Genomic DNA, 26001 nt, shown 5'->3' with positions numbered 1-26001 from the left:
ACACACACACCTTTTTTTCCCGTTCCTTCGTTCGTCTCTCCCTCCCTTCTAATGTCCTCTAATTTTTTTTTTTAAATATGAGGAAGACAGCCTTAGTGAAAACTGGTGTTGGAGTTGCACCTCTCTGGGTTCAAGTGCAAATTCCTGCCCCCACGGACCAGCTGTGAAATGCTGGGACAGCCACGCGGGCGCCCTCGGACTCACTCTCCGCGTCTGTGAAATGGGCAGACCCCCGCGCCTCCCCGCGTTTGGGGAGGAGCGAATGGGGACACTCAGGGAGGCCCGCTCGGCGCCTCTCCCGCCCCGGCGCGCGCCGGCCCGTGGCCCCGGACCTTCCGGCGAGCGCGCGGGCGGGGCGGGAGGAGGGGCCAGAGGTGGACCGCCCAGCCCGGTGGACGTGCGCCCCGCTGGGACCGGTTTGTCCCGGCCCGGTCCGGCCCAGCCCGGCCCGTCCGCCCGACCATGGCGCCGGCGGCGGGGCGCGGGGCGCGGGGCCTGTGGCGCGCCTGCAACTGGCTTATGGGCGCCTTCTTCGCGCTGGCGGCCTTTGTGCAGGTCAGCGCCCCGGGCCGGGCGGGGGCGGCGGGAGGGGAGCCCCGGGCTCCAACTCCAGGCCGGTTGCGGTGTAGACCGACCGACCGGCGGGGTCGCAGAAGCCGGCCCGGTACGGGCAGGGCGGGAATTAGGGTTGATGCTTAGGGCACCCCCACCCCATCTGGGCTGAGATACAGCTGCGGTCACATGACCCCGTTTGCTCGCTGGAAGGAGCTGGTTTGGTGCGTGTCTCTTTGCGGGGTACCTTTATAAAAAGGCAGCCCGGGGGCAAGGCTGTGCACAGCTCGGAGAGCAAGCAGAACAAAAACCCTCACAGCTAACTATCCTTTCAAGTAAGATCTGGGGTCCCCTCGCGATAGCTTTCCTCATTTCTTGAGGCTGGAGGGCCGTTTAAACACCCATTCTGGGCTTGGCCCACACTTCGCAGAGCCTCTGTGCACTTCTTTACAAAATAAGTGTGGCTGTGTGTTTAAACCAGGTGCTGGGGTCAGCCAGAAACACCCCCTACACACACACAGCCAGAAGCACCCGCTACACACATACACACACAACCCCGTCAACTAGACTGTCTTACTCCTGTCCTCCTGTTGGGCTTAGCAAATTGCTGACATGAATGAAGACCAGACCAAATACTGGAATAGAACTGTGACAGCCTGGGGCTAATGCTGCTGTTCTGGCATTCCAGGTGAACGATCCGGATGCAGAACTGTGGGTGGTGAGTATGGCCTGCTCTCCCATACCTAAAAGAATCAGGGAACTGCAGGAAATATGCAGTGTGTCTGTTTGCCTTCCTCCCTGCTTCGTGTACTTAAGAGCGTAGAAATCAAAAGTAAGAGCCTTTTCCTAAAATATTAGGAGGAAAAGTGAAAGTGTTTGTTACTCAAGCATATCTGATTCTTTGCCACCCTATAGACTGTAGGCCGCCAGTCTGGAGTGGGTAGCCAGTGCCTTCTCCAGGGGGATCTTCCTGACCCAGGGATCGAACCTGGGTCTCTTGCATTGTAGGCAGATTCTTTACCATCTGAGCCACCAGGGAAATGTGAAAACATTAGGAGGAGAAGGATCAAATTGAGAATTCAGAATTTTAGAGAGATACAGGGGCCTTTCAGCTGTATTCCCTTTGAATAAAACAGGCCAACTAAGAACACTTTTCTGAAGACAGAGTAGACCTCTCAAGGTCATGTGAACCAATCCTCATGAATTTCTACCCAGAAACCCCAACAAACGTTGGGCCAGAAAATGGCAGGCTTAAGGTTTGTGGTTCTGCTAATTCAGTGAGTTATATTCACAAAAAGTAATTAAAGCCCATAAAACCTACAGTATATACTGAACTGATGCTCTGACTAAACCATTTAGAGGAGGGGGGAATTTGTTCCACACATTTTCTGAAATATCTGGATTTTGTTTCTTTTAATAGAGGCATCTAAGACTATACAATATCACCGATGAGATGATCTTAAGCTTTGGAATAATGTTGACTTTGTACAAGTAGCAACAAGTAAAAGCATTTGGAATGACAGTACATATAATATCACATATAAATATAACCACATTCTGATATTCTTACTGTCCAGATTCTCATGCCCCTGCATCAAATCAAACTGCCTCTTCCTCAGGACTCTGGTCCATGTCCTTAATTCCAAATGTTATTTCTCCTGCAGTTCCAACTATCCAGCTTAATGGTGAATTTCCAAAAGACTCCTAGATCCATCCACCAGTACGTCACACTGACTCCTCTAATACGCACAAGGTCCTCTAATACGCACAAGGTCCTTTTCAGCATCTTTCCTTCCAAAACCCACTTTTCCTCCTGACTCACCATTTCTGTTATCAGCAGAGTCATTCTGAGTCATCCTTGCTCAAAACCTCAGCCATCTCTAATATCTCTGTTTTCTCACCACTGTCTTTGCTGCTGCTAAGTCACGTCAGTTGTGTCCGACCCTTAGCAACCCCACGGACTGCAGCCTACCAGGCTCCTCTGTCCATGGGATTTTCCGGCAAGAGTACCGGAGTGGGGTGCCATTGCCTTCTCCAACCACTGTCTTTGAGTTCCCCTCAAAAAAACAAAACGAAGAACAATCCACCAAAAAGCAGTGTAGGTCTAATTGCTTATCTGTACAGTATCTGTACATTTTACCCTTTACATCATGCTTGGATGATGAAATATAAGCATCAACACCAGACCCCCACAGACATCCTCACTCACCTGCAGTTTAACCCCCCATTACCTCCCATGTGGACCCTTATGGGTCCTTTCTAATTCTTTGAGCTGCCTCTAATCTCTTACATTCCTATAATTCTTCCCACATATTGCTTCCTGATTCAGAAACGTTTGTCACTCCCCAAGACGTCTAAGTTGGCCCTCCACAATATGGCCCTAACCTACCTTCCCAACTGGGTCTTGGAAGCCTAGTCCACCTGTAGTACTTCTGGCACTTGCCCTGAGAATTCCTGTGTCAGACTCTTATTCAGGTGTCCAGGTCTATCTCAAATGCCATCTCACCACAAAATCTCTCCACCTCTTTCCCATAAATCCCAAGCATCCTTCCTCTGAACCTTCACTATAGCAGTAACTCATTCTGCTTTGCATTGGAGTTGGCTCTGTATATGCCAGCTCCCAGGGGTCAGGGGCCAGTTCCCTCTTCTTGCTTGGCAACCTAGCATAGAGCTTTCCTATGGCAGTCCTTCCCAGACTGACTCTTAGAGTGGAAGAATGAACACACAGATGAACTGACACTCGGTTACTGGGTCCTGGGCGCTTGTACTGTACCTGACTGATGTTCATGTTCTCTACCACAAATTGTGCATGGAGTATACTTGTATCAGGATGCATACAGGAGCAAATAACAGAATATCTGACTAGCATCAGGTTATAAACATACAGACCATCTCATGAGAAGAAGTCTAGAGGCAGCTGCTTAATGGTCAACAGTGTCATCAAGGACCTGCACTTGCTTGCTTGTTTCTCTGCCAGTCCTCAATGGGTAGGCGACATATCCTCATGTTTACAAAATGGCTGCTACAGCTCCAGACATCTCATCCCTAGACAAAAGCATCGCAAGTAGGAAGAAACAAGGCAGGAGGTAAAACCAGTTTTCCTCTGTGCTTTTTCTTCCTTTCATCAAATAGCAAATGTTTCCCAAGAAGCTCCCCAGACAGGCTGCTGCCCAATTAGTACATATTACTACTAATAAGCCTTATGGTCTAGGATCCATCCTGCTGGGTCAGTACCCATGAATATTGAGTGTTAAGGGCTCTGCATATCAGCCTTGCCTCCAGAAGACTTTTCCGTACATTTCATTGCTGGAACATGATGGCCCCTCACTGCTAAAAAGGGTAAGAAAACAAATTGGCTTTTTTAGTTTTTATAGTGGCAGGGAGACGGGGGAGAGCATTGTTAGAAATGACTATTATGGGTCTCAGTGGCTATATGTTCAATTAAACTAAATATAGTAAATAAATATTACAGTACCCTTTAGTTTAAAAAATCCACCAACAAAAAGATAAAAGACCATTATATTTGGATTCTACTGAGTTCATTAATGAGTGTTTATACTATGCATTGTTTTTACTTGTGTACTAAAAACAATTACTTTCAGTCTCTCTGCATGTAAAAAAAGAAAATCCTTAATCTCATTCAAAACAGAGATAAGCATTTAAATAAGGATTAACATGGCACAGCTACCTTGGGAAACAATTACTTAAAGATTTGTCCTGGTCATGTGTTTCCAATACACTGAAATAAGATCTTAGACCCTTTAATCACAGATATCTGTTATACTTAAATGCACATTTAAAAGTCTCCGCCAAACACTTCTTATGGAGAGCACAGTTAAATACTGTATGATGTGTATGTGTTTAATTTCTGTCTGTCTGTCTGTCTCCGTCTCTCCCTCAGTTGCTAAGTCATGTAGGTTTTCACTGGGGGAACTAACTAACCCCTTACTGCTCTAAGTGTGGTCCTTGGAAAAGCAGCAGCAGTGTCCCCTGGGTGCTTATTAGAAAAGCAGAATCTTGGGCCCTACCCCAGACCTCTGGAATCAGATCTGCATTTTAATCAGACCTCCAGATAATTCATATGCACACTAACGTCTGGTCTAACCCTCAGCAGCATGGCTGTCCTTGCAAATGTCGGTACCTGCTGATACTCCAGTCATCACTGGGGACCCTTTGGGAGGGATGAACATGGTTTATAATACAGATACCATCTCTCCCCAGGGTCAAGACAGGTGTGTTTTCACAGTGACAGCAGATCACTTAAAATGTTGAGCCCTGACAACATCCAGATAAACTAATGGTTTCTAACTAGCCATCACGATTGATGTGGCTCATAGCTACATTCTGGGGAGGCCCCCATGCTTCTTATAAACCTCCCACCTCTGCTTGTCCTCTGCCCACAACATACAAGCAATAGGTTTTTCTTGAATTTGCCTGCTTGCTGTGAATGAGGCCTCTTCAGGGCCAGTCTTCGCAACTCCAAACCAAGTTATCAGTTTCAGAAATGAAGAACCTGATCTTATTGGGCACATGTGATCCATACACTGTTAGTAAACTTTCTGTGGTCTCACTTGCAGATGGAGTATGGGGCTGGATGGCCCATGGGTCTAGACTCAGCAGGGCCACGTAGCTAATTATGGCTGCTCAAGTCCTGCTTTTCATAGAGCAATTTTTGAAAAGTAGGGGAAGGCCATTTAGGCGTGGGTGTCGCTTGGGAGAGATTAGGAGGTCACTGTGTCTTGAGATCAAAGCTCTGCTCACTGCTAGAGCTTGAGAATGAAAAAGTCTTTCCTGGAAGAGCCTACGGTCTAGGAAGAAGGCAGGTAGAATGACACCCTGACACGGTAAGTGCTGTAAAAGCCGAGGTTACCACTTCCTTGGCTGTTACTAAAAGCTGGAGGTAAATCGTGGCACGTGGGACCACCACCGGTGTCATCTTTCTCTGCTCCCTAAACGTCTCGGAACATCTCCTGTATCGGGCATCCTTCTTACCCCTGTAATTTCCTTTCTGCTCACAGGTTATGTATACGATTCCTGCCACTCTGACCCTGCTTGTTGGACTTAACCCTCTTGTCACAGGTATGAACCTTGAATTCTCAATGGTGATACGGAACATCAGATTTCCTTTTAATAATGAGAGTCTGTCTGCCCAACTCCCAGTAAAAAACTGGAGCCCTCCATGTCTTTCTTCTTCCTTCTGATCCTAAGAGGAGGCGAATTCCAGTCTAGATCATCCCCTTCCATCTTCAGGAAAACTTGATGCGGACGTGCCATACTAAGACAGGCTTTATGCACTTGGATCCCAGCATCTCTGATGCTGATGTGGAACAGCCCGAGAGAGATGGGCTTCAGTCACTGCACTTATTTCTTAAGCCACTAAGCTAGTGGAAAATCAGCAACAATCAAACTGCTAACTTTGTTTCCATACTCAGTGGGGATCAATGTCTATTATTTATCTACTCTATACAAATCCTTCTCCCAGTACCACTCTGGTTCATCACTTTCTGATTTTCAATTCATTCAAAATGAATGAACTGCTATGTATCTGAATTGCTACTATTATATAGAAACTGTCTATAATGTCTGTAACACATCTCTGGATTTCTCATTAATACATATTGCCCTTTCTAGTCTCCCTGTGTACCTGCACAGTGAAAGTGAAAATGAAGTCGCTCAGTTGTGTCCAACTCTTTGTGACGCCATGGAATGTAGCCTGCCAGGCTCCTCCATCCATGGGATTTTCTAGGCAAGAATACTGGAGTGGGTTGCCATTTCCTTCTCCAGGGGATCTTCCCGACCCAGGGATCGAACCTGGGTCTTCTGCATTGCAGGTAGATTCTTTACCATCTGAGCTACCAGGGAATCCATCACAGTAACTCCAGCAATTTCCTGCACACTTTTATATATGTTTCCTCCATCTAGACTGTAGGCCCTTTAAAAGCAGGATCATGTCTAACTCATGTACCCAACGCTTGTTGAGTCAATGAATGGCTGTATAACACAGAGGCTTTATCGTGTATTTGTCTCATAACTTTCTCCTTGGACTCCTTACACATATATATCCCAGGTGAGAATACATATAAAACATTCACTTAAAATAGCTGGCTTGTATGGGCCACAGGTCACCAACCTCAGTCAGGGGCAAAACATAGCTGCTTCACCTTTTACGGCCCTAAAAATTCATTAAACCTAAATTGGACAGTTTTATTCTATAAGTGTCTTATAGCAGAAAAAATTTTTTCACTGTTTACTAATATTTTCTTATTAGTGGAGAATATCAGTCCTGCAGGTTATTCTTCACTTTCTTTAAATCAGCTTCTACTAATGGGGCTGGAAATTTCTCAGGGCCTTAGAATAAAGACGAATGATTCCTGCCTGGGTGGGGAAAACTCCCGTGGCCCAGATGTACAGGCTCCTTGTACAGCCCTCTAGAACTCTGTTTACATCTTTAAGGTGTATCCATTAGGGCTCTGTTAGTTGCAAGCAAGGAAAAAATACTCAACTCAAATGGCCTATAAGCTGAAGCGAGATGTACTGGGATCCTTTACTGAAAAGACTGAGGCAGTGCTGGCTTCAGGCACCGGTGGCGGCTCAGAACTTACACTTCTCTGCAGTCTTAGTTGCACATCAGCTGCACTTCAGCCCTGGGCTCCACGTGGTGGCCCTGCCGCTCAAAGGTCACAGCTTCACCATGCTAGGTCCAACAGAATCTAGAATCCACTTCCCTGATCGCTCCGCAAAAGCTCAGGATGGAGCTGGTGCTCCTGATTGGTTATCTGTTCATCCTGAGACAAATCACTGTCACCAAAGGGACGGAATACATTGCCCTTGTTAGTGTCCAGTCGTCTGGGACACTGGAACATGTGTGAGAGTGTGGGAAGGGTGGTTCCCCAGAGAAAAGACAGGTCGTCAGCATCCGAATGAGAGATTATGGACAACCAAAATAATAAATGTCCACTTAAGTTTATAAGTATTGTTTTCACTTCTGTTTTAACCTTTTGATTTGAGGACAAATCAAAACAACAGCCAAAAAACCCCCAGCCTTTTCTGTATGCTTTCCCTGAAGGCAGATGAAAAGCCAATACAAAGAAATCTTGTTTCTCTGGGGCGTGGTTCCATGATTAACAGCACCAGGATATGTTTTTAGGTAACTTTATTTGGAAGAGTGTGTCTGCAATACACATATTCCTTTGTGTCCTGTGGGCTATCAGCTTGGCATACAACCTCTTGCTTCATAAGAAACAGAACCTCTTGCATGAAGAGGAAGGCAGGTGAGTGAGTGGTGGTTTTCACAGTTTGGGGTGGATGGGGAAGAACTGGGAAATTTGTGTCTTCACAACACCTTATCTTGGTGATTTAACTCCCCCAATACTTTGAGGAGGGCTTCCCTGGTGGCTCAGAGGTTAAAGCGTCTGCCTGCAATGCGGGAGACCTGGGTTCGATCCCTGGGTCGGGAAGATCCCCTGGAGAAGGAAATGGCAACCCACTCCAGTAGTCTTGCCTGGAGAATCCCATGGACGGAGGAGCCTGGTGGTCTACAGTCCATGGGGTCGCAAAGAGTTGGACACAACTGAGCGACTTAACTTTACACTTCAAGGGGCAGGGAAGGTATCTCCTTTACAAGCTAAAGAAACTGAGGCAGTGACAGAGCTGGAGCCGGGATTTAAACCCAGCACTGCCTACCACACTCTGTGATAGTTGCTACGCATCACCTTATATTACCATCAGGCAGTTGGACCTTGGCCCCCCTTGTGATGCCATAATGTTCAGTCCAATCTAATGAGGTGAAAACTCCGTCAGCATCCGGGTTCAGTCCTGGTACAAGCCACCTCTTACACGGTTAACTGGCCTCCTCAGAGGGGGACCTCTGCCAGCCTTGCCCTTGTACATCTCCTGTCCTCTGCACCCTCTGTCACCATCACTGGCTCTTGTTTTGTCACCTCTTCCACTGCTTCCCCCCCTCCCCACCGGCTTTCATCATCTTTTCCTCTGCTTCCCCCCACCCTTGATTCCCTGGCCTCACAAAGAGCCCCCATTCCTTTCCTTTCTGTCCCACTGCTAACATCTGCCAACACCAAGATTGAGAGTCCTGTAGGTTAAGTCCCACTGGTTTTGTGCTGCTGTTACAGGCCCTAATCTTTGGAAACTAGATCAGGTTGGGGATGGGAATGCAGACCAGATGGTTTGAATCAATCCCCATCTACTTGAAGCCAACGAGAGTCAGTGAAATCAGAGGGGCTTCCAAGTGGTACTTGGCCAAATACAATTATTTTCTACTCTGTGTGGAAGATACAACCTTTAAACAAATATTTCTAGAGGCATATGCTGCTGCTGCCGCCAAGTCACTTCAGTCGTGTCCGACTCTGCAACCTCATAGACGGCAGTCCATCAGGCTCCACCATCCACGGGATTTTCCAGGCAAGAGTACTGGAGTGGGTTGCCATTTCCTTCTCCAACGCAAGAAAGTGAAAAGTGAAAGTGAAGTCACTCAGTTGTGTCCGACTCTTCTCGACCCCATGGACTGCAGCCTACCAGGCTCCTCCGTCCATGGGATTTTCCAGGCAAGAGTACTGGAGTGGGGTGCCATTGCCTTTTCTGCTAGAGGCATATACCCACCCCCAAATCATTAGACTGACTCATTCGACAAATCATCCCTGTCCTCTAAGACATGACCTGATCTCCTACAGTGTGTACTTGAACTACTGATTTGAGCTCAACCTGCCTAACACTGACCCCTCTAAGACAATATGAAGAGAGTGCCTGGTCAAATCTGGGATTATCTTCTTGACTGTAGTTGTTTCTCTGTTCATCTATAAATTGGGAAACAATCATGAAGTTCCTATCTGCCTCATAAGATGAAATTTATTTTCATATAGGGTTCTTTAAAGGGTCTGACAAAAGTAATTTATGAGTCATGGCCAGACTTGAAAGTATTTTGTAGATGCTTGTATCTTGGAGCAAGTCATCAGACAATCAGCAGAATCAAGTGTCATTGTAGATGCTCTGTATCTTGGAGGAAGTCATCAGACAATCAGCAGAATCAAGTGTCAGGGAGAAAATGGAATGATATGCATCTCACTTACAGCCTCTTCAAAAAAAATGAAATCTCTGCTATTTTGTAGGGAGCTGTTTGGTCTCGTGATCATCACAGCATGGCTGGGCCTGTGCCACAGCTCTTCAAAGTAAGTTTTCGACCCATCAGTTAAAATCAGATGTGCTCAAGTAGGTGAATGAGAATGTTGACACAAATGTAAACAGGAATCTTTTGAGAGAAATCTTCCCTTTCTGTAGGGGAAGCTAACAATAGTTGCCTCAGTGTTTCATGATCACTTATACTTTTGTGAATACCACAACCCCAGTTTTCTGTGTCATCGCAGGGAGCTGCCAGTCTAAGAGGGTGTCCTTCAGGGAGAAAGTGATCTCAAAAGGAAGCTCGGAGATAGAGGAAAAGAGAGTAGCAAATAAAATATAAAACTGGAGGTATATATACGTGAATATTAACTTTGTAAAACAGTAATAGAAAAAGAAAAATGCATGACAACTGAGCATGTAAGTTGGAAGGGAAAAAAATGGAGCTAAAGCAGTCTGGGGTCCTTGAATTATCTAGGAAGGGTAAAAGTACTAACTTATATCAGACTTTGATAAGTCAAGGATTCATGTGGTAATAATCTAAGAGAAAACCTTAGATTATTAGAAAAATAATTAAGAAAAATAATATTTAAAAAATCTTAGAAAAATAAGAGGTAACCACTAAGAGAAAAGGAGTATAGAAGGCAGGAAAGGAGAAGAGAAAAACACAGAACAGATGGGGAAACAGGAAGCAGATGTTAAGATAGAGAATTACATTCAAATATATGATAAATTACATTAAATGTAAATATTCCAATAAAGATTCAAAGATTTTCAAAATGGATAAAAAGGTTAAAAACCCAACCAAACACTGCTTACAAAAGAGAACTCTTAAGTACACAGAATCAGAAAGATTGAAAGTCAACAGGTGGAAAAATCACAGTATACAAACACCAACCACATGAAAGCCTGTATAGACATTTTAATTTTAAAAAGTAGACTTTAAAATCAGCATTAGAGTAGAGGACTGTTTCTGGTAATGAAAAAATTTTTGTTTTTTTATTTTGAAATATCTAAACATATTCAAAAGCAGAGAGACTAATATAATGAATCAGATGTACTCATCACCCATTTTCAACATTTATTATATATCCAATCTTGTATCATCTATCACTATCCTGATTATTTTGAAATAAATCTCAAACATCATATTGTTTTATGTATTTCAGTATGTATCTCTAAAAGGTAAGCACTTAAAAAATAACCACTCTACCACCATCACACACACAAAAATAAAACAGTAATTATTCAGTATTGAGTTGTGCAGCCAATGTTTACATTTCCACAACCGTATAAATGCTTGTTCCTCTGTGCTCCGTATTTCCTATCAACTGGTGGTGAGATCACAGGCTTAGGCACAGGCTGGTCATCGTTGTTGTCTTCTTCTTTTCTTCTTATCATCATCGTCACCATCACCACCACCACCACCATCACCACCACCACCAAGCAAGACCACTTCATGGGTGGTGGTATGTACTTCCATCACAATGTACATCACACCTAGATGTTTCTCTGTAACATTATTATAACATTTTGATGACCATTGCCTAAACCCACTAATTCATTTGAGTTGCAGAATGCTGATACTCTAATTATATCATTTCTTTTCCTGGAAAACTTCTAAAACTTCTACTTATCAATTATTTGACTACTCAGATACAAATCGTAAGAGGAAAAGGAGTTGATTCTCTTAATTTCCCATTTTTCAGAATAATGAGTTTTTCTTGCCGGGCATCTTCCAAAAGTGACCAGTGAGTTTTGTTTATTTAACAGTACCATTATGAAGTCATAGATCTCAACATACTTGATGTTTTTTCAATCCACGGCAGTTGCTTAAACTGTTCCATCTTTGATCAGTGGCACTTATTTACGTTGGCTCCAGAAGTTTAACATGATCCTAGTAAACTTTTAGTTTTTTGGGTCTTAGTAAATTTTGATTGCTTCCTTGCTTTCTGACAAAATGTTCCACGCTAAGATGTACATTTTATGCCACAGACCTGGAATCAACCATTTTCCCCAAAAGCCTTCATTACTTTTGGTAGCTAATAGTATTTAGAAGTCACATTCTGGGTATAAACGGTGCTCACTGCTACTGGGTTGAGTTCATTCTTTTTAGTGGTTAGAAGTAGGAAATTCACATGTATGTACATATGTATGTGTGTATACACACACGTGTATGTATTGTGTCATAAATGTATATGCATACATGAGTATATAAAATACATATAAAGTATCTATATGTATATATATTTTTACATAGATACCTCAACATAACTCATCTGACTTATCTGACAATACACAATCAGAATAACAATATAATTATGGAAAATAGGCACTTTGTGTTGTTGTTCTTAGGGAATATCTCTTTAAGGGATGCACATTCAAATTACGTGGAATAGTTACTCTGTATGCTAATCTCACCAAGTGAATACATAGTTTATTTCATTTTACTTTAAATTTCTAGGGATATTTTATTTAAAATATATTGTTTTATAATTATGTAAAATATCTATATGGTTCTACATACAGATCTACAGAACAGAGGACATTCAAAGGGCTCTAACTTCTCTATCCCCGAAACCTAACTCCCCCCTTTCCTCTACAGGTAAACCTTTTTTCTACTTTGTGGTTTATCCTTCCATGCTTTCTTAATGGAGCAAATACATGCATTCACTGTTAGATAAAGTGGAAGCACATTATACACAATTGTATTCTTCATTTTACCCTTACACATCCTGGAGATCATTCTGTGGTATATGAAGACCTTCCTTATGTTGATATGTCCACGGTATATGCATCCAGCCCTCTACTGTTCAGACTGTATCCAATCGCTTGATAGTAAAAACGGTACCAACAGAGTGTATTGTCAAATTTTTGAAGTCTTACTAATTGGTTAGTTGAGAAACGGGTAGTAGCTTTCACTTGCATTTTTCTTACGGTGAGCATAAGGTGAGCATAAGGTGAGCATATTTTCGTGTGATGAAGAGCCATCTGCATTTCTTTTTCTAGACACCTTAGTTCATCTCTGAGAGATGTAGGTTTAACCAGTTTCTAAGGCAGTTGGTCTTCTGTACTTTTAGAAGCTCTTTAGGGCTATTAACCCTCTGTCTGTGATATAAGATGAACATTCTTTTTTGCTTTTATTGTCCTTTTACTCTACTCATGCAAAGTATGCTTTGCCATGAAAAAAAACTTTAATGTATCCAAACTGATCAATCCATTCCCTTACTGCTTCTGGATCTGGAGTCACAGGTAGGAAAACTTTCCCTCCTCTCAGGTTTTAAGTAACTTACTTAAGTTTTCTCCTAATACATGTATGGTTTCATTTTTACATTTAAATCTTTGACCTGTTTAGAATTTATCCTAGTATAATGGCAAAAAGAATGGATGCAATATTATCTTTTTCCCCTTTGGCTCTCTGGTGATCTCAACACCACTTATTAATAAAAGGCATATATAATTAACATAGCCTCAAAATAGATAAAATAAATACTGACAAGCCAAAAAAGAAAAACTGAAAAATTAACAATCATTTTGGGAGACTTTAATACACTTTTTCCAGTTACTAACAGAACAAGAAGATTTTAAAAATCAATAAAGATATAGAAGACTAGCTACACAATAAAAAAATTGACCTAATGGACATGTATAGAACACTAGCACCAAGAAGGACAGAATTCACATTCTTTTCAAGTAAACATTGAATATTTACAAAAAGACTTCATGTTGAGCATGAAATAAGTCCCAACAAATTTCAAAGAACTGTAATATGGAGCATGTTCTCTGACCACAGTACAATTAAGCTAGAAATCATTAACAAAAATAATAATTATATAACCACTGTATGTTTGGAAATCAGGAAATACACTTCCAAAGAACATCTGGAAAAAATCACAATGAAAATTAGAAAATATTTTGAACTAAGTGATAAAGAGAACACTACATATTAAAATTTGTGGGATGGTGGCTAAAAAGCATGCTTATGGGGTCATTTATAGCCTTAAATACATATATTAGAAAAAAAAAAAAGGCTGAAAAATCAATGAGTTAAGCTTCCAAGAAGTTAAGAATTTTCCAAAGAAGTAAGGAAAATAACAGCAAAATAAGCCCAAAGAAATAATGAGAAAATAAACACAAAAGCAGAAACCAATGAAATTTAAAAAAAATCAACATTTCATTCTCTGAAATGATTAATAATATTGATAAACCCTGGCAAGACTAAAAAGGTAAAAATAATTAGAGCAAGGAAAGGAAGGCACAAAACACCAATAATCAGGACTGATAAAGAAAGTTATTACCCATGCAACAGACACTGCAAAAATCATAAGAGGAGATTATTAACAACTTTTTCCCAATAAATATGAAAATGTAGATGAAATGCACAAATTCACTGAAATACAATTTGTCAGAACTGACAAAGTAAGAAATACTCAGAATGGTCTCATCACTGTTAAAGAAATTGAGTAGGTAACTTTTCCTAAAAGAAAACTCTAAATGGCCTAACTGCAGAATTCTACCTAATATTTAAAGAAGAAATAATACAAACTTAAACAAACTTCTTTCAGAGAACAGAAAAAGAAGGAATATTTTCCAGTCTATTTGTTGAGGGCAGAATAATCTGGATACCAAAACTTGACAAGAATGTTACTCCTACCACCCAAAAAAAGGAAAGAAAAAAAGACATTATACAGCAGTCTCATTCATGACCACAGACGGAAAAACCCTAAACAAATTAGCAAATCAAGTCCTGCAATTCATGACACAACCACCAAGTTGGTTTTTTCCTAGGAATAGTTAGTTTAACATTTGAAAACCAAGCAATGTTTTTCATCAGATTAATGGAAAGAAAAAAATATCTATGCAAAAAGAACATTTGATAAAATCCAATAACCACTTATAATAAAAACTCATAGAAACAGACTTACCCTGATAAAGGGTGGTGGTTGTTCAGTCGCTAAGTCGTGTCTGACACTTTATGAATCCACGGACTGTAGTCTACCAGACTCCCCTGTCCATGGAACTTCCCAGGCAAGAATATTGGAGTGGGTTGCCATTTCCTTCTCCAGGGGATCTTCTGGACCCAGGGATCAAACTCGTGTCTCCTGCATTGCAGGGAGATTGTTTAACACTGAGCTGCCTGATAAAGGGTAGCTATACCAAAGATCAACCCTTAATGGTGAGCCGCTGAATACTTCCTCTGAGATCAGGAGTGAGAAGTGGCCACTGCTGCCACTTCTCACCACTGTTCTAGCTCTTGTCCTTGCCAGTACAATAAGGCAAGAAAAAGAAAGAAAAGGCCCAAGGATTGGAAGGGAAAAATTAAATTTTCCTTATTCACAGATAACATTAATTACATATGTAGAAAATTTTTTAAAAATCTAAAAGTTTCTTCAAATAGGTGACTTTGGCATGATTGCTGGATACTATGTCAATTTACTAAAATCTTATTTTTAATCAGCAATAACAGAAAATGATAAAAATAAAAAGTTACCATTTATAATATCAAAATATCAGCACCCCAGGACTAAATATAGCAGAGATATGCAAAATCCCTACCAAGCAAAACTATAAAAACTATAAAACATTATGGGAGAAATTAAAGATCTCAATATTAAAGAACACCTAAGTGATTCTTTGTGAGTATACGATAAATCCATACTGGCAAAAGGATAAATGAATGAAACAAGAGTCTAGAACAGTTCCATGTACATATAGAACCTTGATTTAGGACAATGGTAGCACTCTGGGGTAATCTTTACAATAAATAGTGATGGACCAATTGAGTATCAATACAGAAAAAAGAGAAACAACCCCTACAACTTTCATAAAAATCGATTCTAGGTGGATTATAGATCTAATGTAAAAATCAAAACGATGAAACTTTTAGAAAAGATAATTTAGTATCTTCAAAATCTTGAGGAGAAAAAGTTTTCCTCAACAGGACACTAAAATCATTAGGTGAGGATCCATTTTAACACTGCTTAATCAATGATCTCAGTTCCTCACAAGACATTAAGTGAGCAGGAAAAGCTATATAGAATACACATTAAAAAAAAAAAAAAAAAGGATTTGCAGTAGGAACATATAAAGAACTACAAGAATTATATTCCAATTAAAAAAATTAAAAACTGTATAAAAATGCAGTGATGTATTAAATTCAGTCTTCATATTTGTTACCAAACCAAATCATTATTTTTATTGGATTTTTGTTTCTAATCATTTTTGTGTGTCTGTAGGGCTCCAGGTGGTGGAAGAATTCAGCTGGCCATTGCTACCACAGTTGCTTTTCTCCCGTTTATCTCCTGGGTCTACATATATATAAACAAGGAGATGCGCTCCTCCTGGCCAGATCATTGCAAGACGGTGATTTAAATGAAGAATCCTGTTCTTAAAATGAGAGTTCTTGATTTTTTATAAACATGGTTGTAACAAGCTGACTTCCTAGGAATTTATTTCAGTTACTACTAGAGATGAATTTTTTTTTTTTTTTAATCCTAAGAACCAACACAGGACTGGATGGGACTAGTAAGAGAAGGATCTGACATTGTTTTATCATACTGTAGTAGGAAAGTTAAGAAAGATGAATTCCAACTCTGCTTCATCACTATCCATGTGACTTGGACAAATATATAAATCTACTTTAATTCTTTGTAATTAAAGAATTCCAAAGATAATTGAAATTATCTTTTGGATAATTCTTTATCTGTAAATACCAGCCTGCCTACTTATTTATATAATTGTGAAGATTAAAGTAGATAAAATGAGAGCATTCCAAACATAAAGTCCTCTGCACAGGGTAACAGAGGGAAGCAGGGTTTGGATGATAGATAGGAGTTTAGGAGAGAGCTATGCCCTTGAACTAACATCGTTAGACTGGACTGGTACCATGAATTAAATGAGGTGCCGTGAATTAAATGAGGACTTTGTGTGAACAAAGTGAACAACTATGTCTTGGAAAAAAAGGAAAGTTAGTTAGAATAAAGGAATTTGGGACCAAAAAGAAGCAGATAGGGAATATTAATTACCATGTAATTGAAAAGTCAGACCAAAATCTATACACACATCCTTAACAAATGTCAGAAGTAGCTCTGGAGAGATCACTTCAGAGCTGCACCATCTGGCGACCACAAGCCACATGGTGTATTGAGCACCTGAAATGTACTTACTGAAGAAGTTTTAATTTTTTGTTTTAATTTACAAACATCAATTATGAGGAAACTGATACATGTATTTGGAACACTTGGTTTAAGCTTGTTTGGAACAACTGAATTATGTGAATCCACTTCTTCAACTTTAAATTTTGTACCTAAATACAGACCCAAGTTTTTCCAATGAAAAGTTATTGTCCAAATGGATGGATTATAAGCATAAAACACACACTACATTTGAAACTTAGTATAAAAAGAATGTAAAATATTTTTATATTGATTACATGTTGAAATAACATGAGATGTATTGGAATACACAATTATATTATGAAAATTACTTTTATGTTTCTGTGTACTTCTTAAAATGTGCCTGCTGAAATATTTCAGATTACCAAGGTGGCTCACATGTTGTTTCTGTGGGTCAGCGCTGTTTTAAAGCACCCCGATACAACCCTTTTAGTTGATGGCATCAAATTCCGTAGTTTGATGGTACGCAGGCATCAAACTCCATAGTAAAGAGAGTTTCCTGAGATTTAGGAAATATTTGACCCAAACAGTATTAGCACCAACTGTATGTCAGGAGAGTGAAGAGTCTGGTAGTTTGTCCCCTTATATAAAGGATTTCAGCGTTCTAGCGTACACTTATGGTGTGTATTTATGGTTTTGTATATATAACTATTAGTCAAGAAATGAAGAAACAGACTTATTTTCAAATTCCAAATTCCTACCCAGCCTCCAAGCAGTGCTTGACACTGTGCAGAGAGCACATTATCGCCAAGTCTGTAAAGTGAATAGAGGGCCTCAGACGTAACCGGATCCCAATTCTTATGAATGTTACACCACAGTATGCACTTCCCAGGTGTGATTAAGGATCTTGAGATGGGGACTGTCTGGGTGAGCGCTCAATGCCCTCACTGTTACAAGAGGGAGGCAAGGGGAGACCTGACCACACAGACAGAAGAGGAGAAAGGCACGTTGACAATAAAGCAGCAAGAGGCTGGAGAAAGCCGTGAGGCTGTCTCTGCAGAGGGCGGGGCCGTGAGCCAAGGACAGCAAGCCACGCAGTTCTGGAAACTGGAAATGGCCAGGAAGCAGTCTCCCCCAGAGTCCCTGGCCCTGACGACATGGTGCTCTCAGCCCAGTGAAGATGTTTTCAGACTTATGACCTCTGGAACTGTCAGAGAACACACACACAGCTTATGCCACCGAGTTTGGGGAAGTTTGTCACAGCAGCCAGGGGAAACGCATATGCTGTACCCCACAGTGCCTTGGTACTCAGCAGGCACACTACGCTGACTAGCACTGGCTGTTGTCGTCCCCTTCCTTAGGCCCTGAAGCACACTTTCTGTACACTCGAACAGTCCTCATCTGCCACTGAGTAAATGTTTTTGCAAACAAGCCTCAGAATATATGACAACTCAGTTAAAAACACCCCACTTGTCTATGAAAGGAGTCAGGGGTAAATTCATTTACCTACTACAGTCTCACACAGCACCGGCTGGGGGCCCAGACAGGCAGGATGGCAGGCACAGTCACACTGGCGCTCGGTCCTGCTTTGGCTGAAATCACAGGAGGTGTGCAAGGAGACCACACATCTACCTGTGTGAACGGAGGTGCCATTTGTTCACCTGTGAGGCAACTGGTGATCTTTTTGGCTTACAAAATAGCATAAACCCATAAAAATACAAATATGATGGGTTCTATAAGCAAAAAGTGTCCACAGCTCATTCACACAGCTGGGTAAACGGAAAAAGTTTACCTGGGCTTATTTTACTTTTTTATTGTGAATTTTAAGTTACATGGCTAACACAGTGAATGAATACATTCTCCTCGTAAAAAGTAAAAAACATCTCAGGTAAGGCTAAATAGTGTCTGTTTTGAGGATTATATCCACCTTCCCACCTCAGTCTCCTCCCTGCTTTACTCAGGCTACTTTCATTCATCTTCTTTCCAATTTTCAGCATGGGATATATTACCCAAAAATAACGCTTCAGAGTATCTTACGAGCTAACACACATTGAAGCCATTTATGGCTATCTGTTATGCAAATAGAATCCTAAATAACGAGACTGAGTCTTGGGGAATGGGGGGCAAACAAAACCACAAAGCCAAGTCAGTCTCTGTCTATAAAAGTAAACAAAATCAGACCAAAAATGGAAGGAAGGCTTATTCCTTCCTGTAATTCATAATTCTGTGTGGAACTCTGCCCCTCCCTTCCAACATCATTTTGTCAGGATAGACGTGAACGGTGCCAAAGGCCTGGCTGTCCGGAGCTGTTTCGATAACCCCTTCTATGTTGACGTGGTGCACACCGTAAGGGTCCTCAGAGTAGCCGCCATCGTGAGTGTGGCCGGCGAAGAAGCACACCACGCACTTGTGAGACCAAATGACCGCCAGGGCGTCTCTGTAATTCCAGGCCAGGCACACACTGTCAGAGGCCTCGGGGTAAATGGGAAGATGGCCTGTTTAAGAGAAGAAGAGTTATGAACCAATCAAGAAATACCTCTTTCACAAAAAACAGGCTAACAACGAGTACTCAGGAAAAAGAAAATGTGTACTGCTACTCATCCTGGACTGAGAACAGAGAGAATCAACATCCGCAAAAAACTAGATACTCTACAGCCACGTCTCTGGAGCATAAAGAAGGGGGAGACGGTTCATACCCAAGGGGACAGCAGCCGCTGTACAGGCAGAAATCCGAGATCTACGGCCTAGGGTCTCAAGATGTACTAACACCAGGGGAGACGGAGGGCGACCTGGGCAGGGCGGTCAGCAAAGGCAGCCACCGGTCAGGCAGATGCCATGCTGGAATCCAGTCTTGCCAACTTTCCTACATGTATATGAGTGTCACACACACAGAACGAGCTGCTCAGAAGTAACAGAACAGTCTAGGGAGGCGCCCATGGATTATATGTCATTTGTATACTCGATGTTTTATAAAGAACTGACTTGTGCCACTTTAAACACTTCCAGGTCAAGATGGTCACAGCCATTGTACACGAGAAAACTAAGTTAGAGCAGGGAACATTCACACTAGCTTCCCCAGGAGACAGAGGCAGAACTTCAGATTCTCGATGCCAAGACACGTGTGAGGCCACATCACATGGCAGGTGCGGGTTCATGCCCAAGGATGGGCACTATAGCTCACTGGTCTTTACTTCTTCCCAGTAAATCACTTTCTTTCTCTGCTACCATTTATTTTTATTCTGAATATTTTTATTCTGCTTAAAAACTATTAGTTTATTAAAAAAAAAAAAAGGGAGGCGGTAACAGAGGGTTGGCACACAGACAGAGAGACACACACACCCCATCACCACCACCACTCTCGAGCTGTGATAAGGGCTGAGAGTCCAAGGAGGCCACGTGACTTTCTAGACCCACCGTTATGCTGGACACATCTATCAAGTCCCAGTGGTGTCTGACACAGTCACTTGTCCCCTTCTCCTTGAAATACTTGGCTCCAGAACACCACCACGCCCCTACTCTTCTCCCAACCTTGACTGCTCCTGATACTCACCCTCCTTTACTGCAGTCTCACTTCTCTGGGTCCTACCCGGGCTGCCCGAATGCTTGCTCCTCGGGATACACTACACTATCTACCCCTAATAGCATAGTGACCTCTTAGTAATTTACGATTTTAAACATCAGGTCTATTCAACTTCCGCATTTAGATATCCAACCCAAACTTCGACTCCAAGTTTCTGACAAGTATGTCCACAATGCTTACTCAGTCTCTCTCCTGATGTCTAAGAGGCATCTGACGCTTGGAAAATATTTTCAAACATGAACTCCTGAATTCTTCACCCGAAACCCCTCCTACTGCCGTGGTTCCATATCTCAACTAATAGCAATTCCGTCCTTCCAACTGAATGGCCAAAACTTGAGTAGGCCAAATACCACTGAGTAGCCAAAATGAAAGTGAAGAAACAAAATAAAATGTCTATTAGCCATTTTAAACTTTGCTAAAGAAAACCCAAGGCACTCAGTTATTACAGGTTTGTTTACCTGGCCTCTGAGCTGAGAGCGAAATGGAAGAAACCTATCAGAAGCTAATGCAGACATGTGCACGGAGAGAAGCACAAAGAAACGGGAACACAGAGGGAGAGATGACAAAGGGGCTCGACTCAGGAGCCGCGCGCCGTGAGCTACGTGGTTCAATATCTTTGGGTTCAAAGACATCAGAGTATTAAGTACAGGTACATTTCGTACACTCAGTACAGGTAAAATTAACAGGTACACTTTGGCAGCAAAAACTAAGAAGCAGAGACAAGAAGTATCCCATTCTGGAGACCACTTATTACAGAACCAAAGAGTGTCACATCAGGGCTATCACCCCTGAGGGCACCTTATTTAATTTTCCAAGCCTTGAATGACATTTGATATTTTAGAAACACTTTATTCTGAATAAAATTTAAGAATAAAACACCATCTCGTGCACCATCTTATCACATCAGTGAAAGACAGAGAAGTAAAAACTGATTTACAGAAATATAATTTATTTTTTGGCTGCCCCACGTGGCGTGCAGGATTTTGGTTCCCCCACCAGTGGTCATAGAATCCAGGCCTCAGTAGTGAAAAGCGCGAAGTCCTAACCACTGGACAACCTGGGAATTCCTTGGATATAATTTTATATTACCAACTATCTGAAAAGCTTGTCACTTTCAAAAGGACTTCATGTTCACAGTTTCATTTGATACAACATAAGAAAACTGCAGTGTGTACACTGAACATTTGTCCAGTCACATGGATCACAGAAACAACAGCCAGAAGGGCATGCCATCCCCATGCCCCTCAGTCCAATCTTCAGGCAATGTCAATTTTAAACAGGAGAACTAATCTCAGCCCCCACACCACGTACACCAGACATACCGCAACCCAAATTCAGTTCATGTGTGTGCGTGAGAATGTGCATAAACACCCGCACACATCTACATCTGAGTGTACTTTAAGCACCTCCAGGTTCCTATGATCTCTGGTGGCAGTATGCCGCAAAAAATAACTCTAAGTGAAAACAACACACTTATTTCCTTGCAACCACATGGAGGATTCACAGTCCTGCCAGGCAGTCCTCTCACACTTGTCTCCTGGGACCCCAGCTTTGCTCTCAGTGGGCAGCAGAGGCCACTGCACCCACCAGCAGGACCCCTGAGGCTGAGACGTGGGCCGGGGCCGGACTGGAATTTTTTACTTACACACATCGCTACACAAATTGATCCTATTTGGGGAAATTCTACTTTGAAACCTAAAAGGCCAAATCACAATCTCTAATACATGTTTTTCTCCTTTTTATTTTACAATTCCTAAACATTAATTTTATATTCAGATTGTTTCTCAACAAAGAGTTTTAAACTAAGCTTTTATTTTATAAAAAAGAGACATCTCAATATTGTTAGTATGCTTTAATTAAACCCATTCTCTAAAATGCCAGAGTAACAGAATCATGTAAATACTTACTCACAATCACCACCTTTTCTTGGTTTCTGTCCGAGAATGTAAGAACTGCATTCAGCCAGTTCAGCTGTTCTGGGCTAAATCCACCATTAAACTGGACAAACTGGGGCTCACGAAGTCCTGAAACAAATCCAGTCATTTACACCCATCAAACATCAACACTACTCTCACTCGGGCATCCAAACTTAGCTACCAGGGGGGAGACTTGTGCTTTTTTCTTCAGGAATACTCGGCAGCAGTTGACTTAAAATAGGGAACTAAAAGAATTTAGAGCAATGTAAATCACGCTGTGTCTTACTCCTGATCTCAATACTCCTCTGCTTACTTCCCTTACTCCTCGTTACACTGAATACAAAATAGACTGTTTTCACGTCCACTGAGTCACTATAAAGTCACTTTCACCCCCAGACCCTTGTGCGTGCTTCACTAACAAGGTCTTACTCTGCTTTGCATCTCTGCGTTTGTTTTTGTCTTGAACACTATGCTCCACCCACTCTTCCAAAGGATGATGACTCCTTCTCACTCAGGTTTCAGCTGAAATGCTTTTCTCCTTAGAGAAGCTATTTCTGGCCAACTAACTACAATGGTACCTCTAGTCCTTTTCTGTAATATTATACTGTATTTTCTTGGTGGCGTTTATCACTTCTCTTTCGTTTATTATCTGTCCTGCACACTTTCTTCTCTTGCTTCCTCCACTCGGTCCACAAAAAAGCGGTGCTGTCAGTACTGCCTATAACTCTGAAGAGGTGCCCTAGTGAAAGTGCCCGGCCAGAATATTAGGCCCTCAGACATCTGCTACATAAATGAATCTTGAACCAACTGCCACCACTCCATGTGCCTTGAGGCGAGTGAGAAATCCTGACCCTGAACAACAGGACAGTATACTTTTACCTTATCATCCATCTTCCTGCTGAATAAAAGGTAGCTGAAGAATTTAAAGACAATGTATAAGATTCTCAGCTCAAAGGAATAATTCACCTTGAGGACTATTCAGTTCCGTATTTGGGTTGTGCTCCCTCAGTATCTTCAGACACTGCTGGTATTTTGGAGAAGACTGATCCACGCCCAAGACACTCATGTCATAAGCATCGAGTAAAATGAAGCGGAATTTAGGGAATGGTACAAAATGATACGCGTAATAATCCTCCGAGGGCACAGTCTCAGGATGGTGGGCAATCTGGTCTTCCAGAAACTTTGTGTTAAGTTTGGAGTTTGTTAAATAGTCTCTGCTGAAATTATAGAATTCGTGGTTTCCCCACGTGTGATGAACAGGGACTCTCAGCATTTGGAATGTGTTCATGACGCGCTCCAGTGACTTTTCTGATGCTTTGTACTGCGCATTGTATCCATCGATGATGTCTCCAAGCTGAAGCACACAACGGGGCGGGCTGCGTTCTTGATTCCAGTGTTCGATAGCACCCTGTAAGTGAAGAAGACTGTGTCTGTAGTACCTCCTTCTGTTTCCCTGGAAATTATAGCCATCTTCCAAATCAGCATATTGAATATCTGCTATCACTCCAAAGGAGAAGAGACGTTCTGAGCTCTCACTGAGGAGTTCAGGTTCGGGCTTATAATCCATAACCTCCAAATAGCTTTCTAAATAAAGAAAATGAAAAAGGTAACTATGTTATAAATGTCTTAATTTCCTACTGGACTAAAGAAAATGGTTAGATGAATATTAAACTTAATAGTCAATCCACTAGGTAGCCAGGTAGAGAAAAGTGCATGGGCTTTAAAGTCTGATGGTTTAAGTCCAAATTATCAAGTCCTCAACCTGTAAAATAGATAATCTCTATTCTGCAGAAGAGCAGCAATTAACAAAAGAGTATTAACATATTAATGAACAGGCATTCTAGTTCCTGTGAAGTCAAATTCAAGTCTGTAATTTTTAATAAATATACACTAATTTTAAACACACACACGTGCCCTTCTTCCCCAGACACCAAATAATTCTATCAAAAGCTCAGGACACCTACTTTCAGTCAGGAACTGTTTTAGAAGTTACTATTTTATTTAACATTGTAAATTTAATATGAAGAAGTTGTATAAAAATACTTCAGTAAACAAACACAGGAACAAGTTTTAGAAGACTCACTCTGGCAAATAAGAGTTAACAGATCAGCTGAAAAAACATTGAATTCAATTTTAATGTATCTGACGGCTGTCTGATCAGTTAACCTACAACTGAACAAAGAGGTGAACAACTTTTATATGCTCACTGCCTGAAAGAGCAAGGAACTTTTGTGTCTTTTTGTTGATTTGAAGAATAACTTCTCCCTGGGGAAACAGAGACATGGGGCGGTGGTGGGGGGGGGGGGGGACGGGACCTTAACCACAGGCAAGTTCAAGACAGAAAAATTTGTTCAATTAAAAACGATCTGACGTGCTAAGTAAATATTTACTTCCAGCAGATATTCTAGAGAATTCCAGCATAATTCAGGAATCAAGAAACATGGGTAATAGCAGACCACCAACTTCCTGGTTAGCGAGCAGAGGAGCACCCTAGCTAAAGATGCCAGTTCATAGAAAATATCATGTCCCAGGGTCACCATCGCCAGATGCTTCTGCTCAGAAGAAACCTTGGGGGGAAAAAAATCCCCCGCAGGAGTGGGATCCAAAGTTAAGGAAGTTAGAAGACTGGTTTCTCCTGTTTTTTTTTTTTTTTCCTTTTCCCCTATATTTTGCAAATCCGCCTCAGAGATGGAGAAGGGTAAGATTAAGACAGCAGATGTTGAAGCAAAGGCAAGACAGAATGAACGCGAGTTAAATTTTCGCAAGGAATTAAAAATAAACCTTTTGAGTGCTCTCCCCCTCATTAGTGTCAGTCGCTCAGTCATGTCTGATTCTGTGTGACCCCATGGACTGTAGCCCACCAGGCTCCTCTGTCCACGGGATTCTCCAGGCAAGAGTACTGGAGATGTCCACAGGATCTTCCCGACACAGGGATCCAACCCCAGTCTCCTGCATAGCTGGCAGATTCTTTACCGTCTGAGCTACCAAGGAAGACACCCCTCGTTTAGCAGAGAGCTTAAATAAACGTAGACTTGTATCAATTACAGAGCCCAGGAGGACCAAGTCCAGGGCTGGGATATAGCACAGAACAAACGCTACTCCGTACAGTGCCGTTATTTGTAGTTCGGTCCCTTATAACTTGGGAATATAAGTTCCAGGGAGTTCGGTCATACTTGACTAGTCCTTGTCACCCTGCACTACTCAAATATCCTAATCAATTTTTTTTTCTTTTTCAAGTCAAACAGTATTTCAAGTGCAATGGGTGCAAAGCGGTCAACGACCGGCCTCCTGGCTGGGCTGGCCGAGGGAGCCCAAAAGGGTGGGGACGGGGGCTGCCCGGTCCCGCCCGTCTCCCGGCGCCGTTTTCTCTTTTCCAAGGCGGGGGGCGCCGGGGGAGGAGCAGCTGCTGCGGGCGCCGAAGCCTGGGGTCCCTGAGCTGTACTCAGGCCTCTCGGCCCAGGACCCGCCGCGGAGCCCAGCCCCGGAGGCTGCCCCCTCCTCAGGCACTTGCCCCATCCCGCGAGCCCGGCCGTCTACCCGGTCGGACCGGCCCGCGAAACCCCCGCCCAGCCCGGTCCGCCCCGCCTCCGGCCGCGAGGAACCACCTACCGCGCGCCAGCTCCTCGGCGAAATGCTCCCTGGCTACCGGATGGGCTACCGCGTCACCATCGAGCGCAGCGGAAAGAGCGGCCCTCCCTCACTTCCGGAG

General features: G+C 42.3%; 2 protein-coding genes across 5 annotated transcripts; one reads left to right on the top strand and one right to left on the bottom strand.

Moving 5' to 3' along the window:
* The first annotated feature begins 372 nt into the window (after positions 1 to 372).
* TMEM220 (transmembrane protein 220) lies at positions 373 to 16118 on the top strand. 4 transcript variants are annotated; one of them, XM_061391092.1, is made up of 6 exons: positions 449 to 555; positions 1241 to 1270; positions 5571 to 5631; positions 7700 to 7823; positions 9675 to 9734; positions 15918 to 16118. In XM_061391092.1, the coding sequence occupies exons 1-6, from the start codon at positions 463 to 465 to the stop codon at positions 16051 to 16053; spliced, it is 504 nt and encodes a 167-aa protein (XP_061247076.1). In that variant the 5' UTR covers positions 449 to 462; the 3' UTR covers positions 16054 to 16118. The 4 variants fall into 4 exon arrangements, with proteins under 4 accessions (XP_061247073.1, XP_061247074.1, XP_061247075.1 ...); XM_061391089.1 differs by lacking the exon at positions 1241 to 1270 and having other exon boundaries at positions 373 to 555; XM_061391090.1 differs by lacking the exon at positions 9675 to 9734 and having other exon boundaries at positions 373 to 555.
* On the bottom strand, positions 12627 to 25998 carry ADPRM (ADP-ribose/CDP-alcohol diphosphatase, manganese dependent). Its single transcript, XM_061391088.1, has 4 exons — positions 25902 to 25998; positions 23259 to 23876; positions 22284 to 22400; positions 12627 to 19291 (listed from the first exon to the last, which is right to left on the bottom strand). Exons 2-4 carry the CDS (start codon positions 23857 to 23859, stop codon positions 18996 to 18998), a joined length of 1014 nt encoding a protein of 337 aa, XP_061247072.1. The 5' UTR covers positions 23860 to 23876; positions 25902 to 25998; the 3' UTR covers positions 12627 to 18995.
* Positions 25999 to 26001: the final 3 nt, after the last annotated feature.

The sequence above is a fragment of the Bos javanicus genome, chromosome 19 (assembly GCF_032452875.1).
Source record: "Bos javanicus breed banteng chromosome 19, ARS-OSU_banteng_1.0, whole genome shotgun sequence".
NCBI classification, from domain to species: Eukaryota; Metazoa; Chordata; class Mammalia; order Artiodactyla; family Bovidae; genus Bos; species Bos javanicus.
The sequence above is the reverse complement of the archived record's forward strand: the minus strand, read 5'-3'. Positions and strand labels throughout refer to the sequence as shown.

Excerpts from the sequence above, each read along its gene's own strand:
- TMEM220 (XM_061391092.1), top strand. The coding sequence starts at position 463 with ATGGCGCCGGCGGCGGGGCGCGGGGCGCGGGGCCTGTGGCGCGCCTGC. Across the intron at positions 1,271-5,570 it reads CGGATGCAGAACTGTGGGTG|GTTATGTATACGATTCCTGC; the intron begins GTGAGTATGGCC and ends TTCTGCTCACAG. Across the intron at positions 9,735-15,917 it reads CTGTGCCACAGCTCTTCAAA|GGCTCCAGGTGGTGGAAGAA; the intron begins GTAAGTTTTCGA and ends GTGTGTCTGTAG.
- ADPRM (XM_061391088.1), bottom strand. The coding sequence starts at position 23,859 with ATGGATTATAAGCCCGAACCTGAACTCCTCAGTGAGAGCTCAGAACGT. Across the intron at positions 22,401-23,258 it reads GGAACTGAATAGTCCTCAAG|GACTTCGTGAGCCCCAGTTT; the intron begins GTGAATTATTCC and ends GATTTGTTTCAG. Across the intron at positions 19,292-22,283 it reads AGAAAAGGTGGTGATTGTGA|GCCATCTTCCCATTTACCCC; the intron begins GTAAGTATTTAC and ends TCTCTTAAACAG.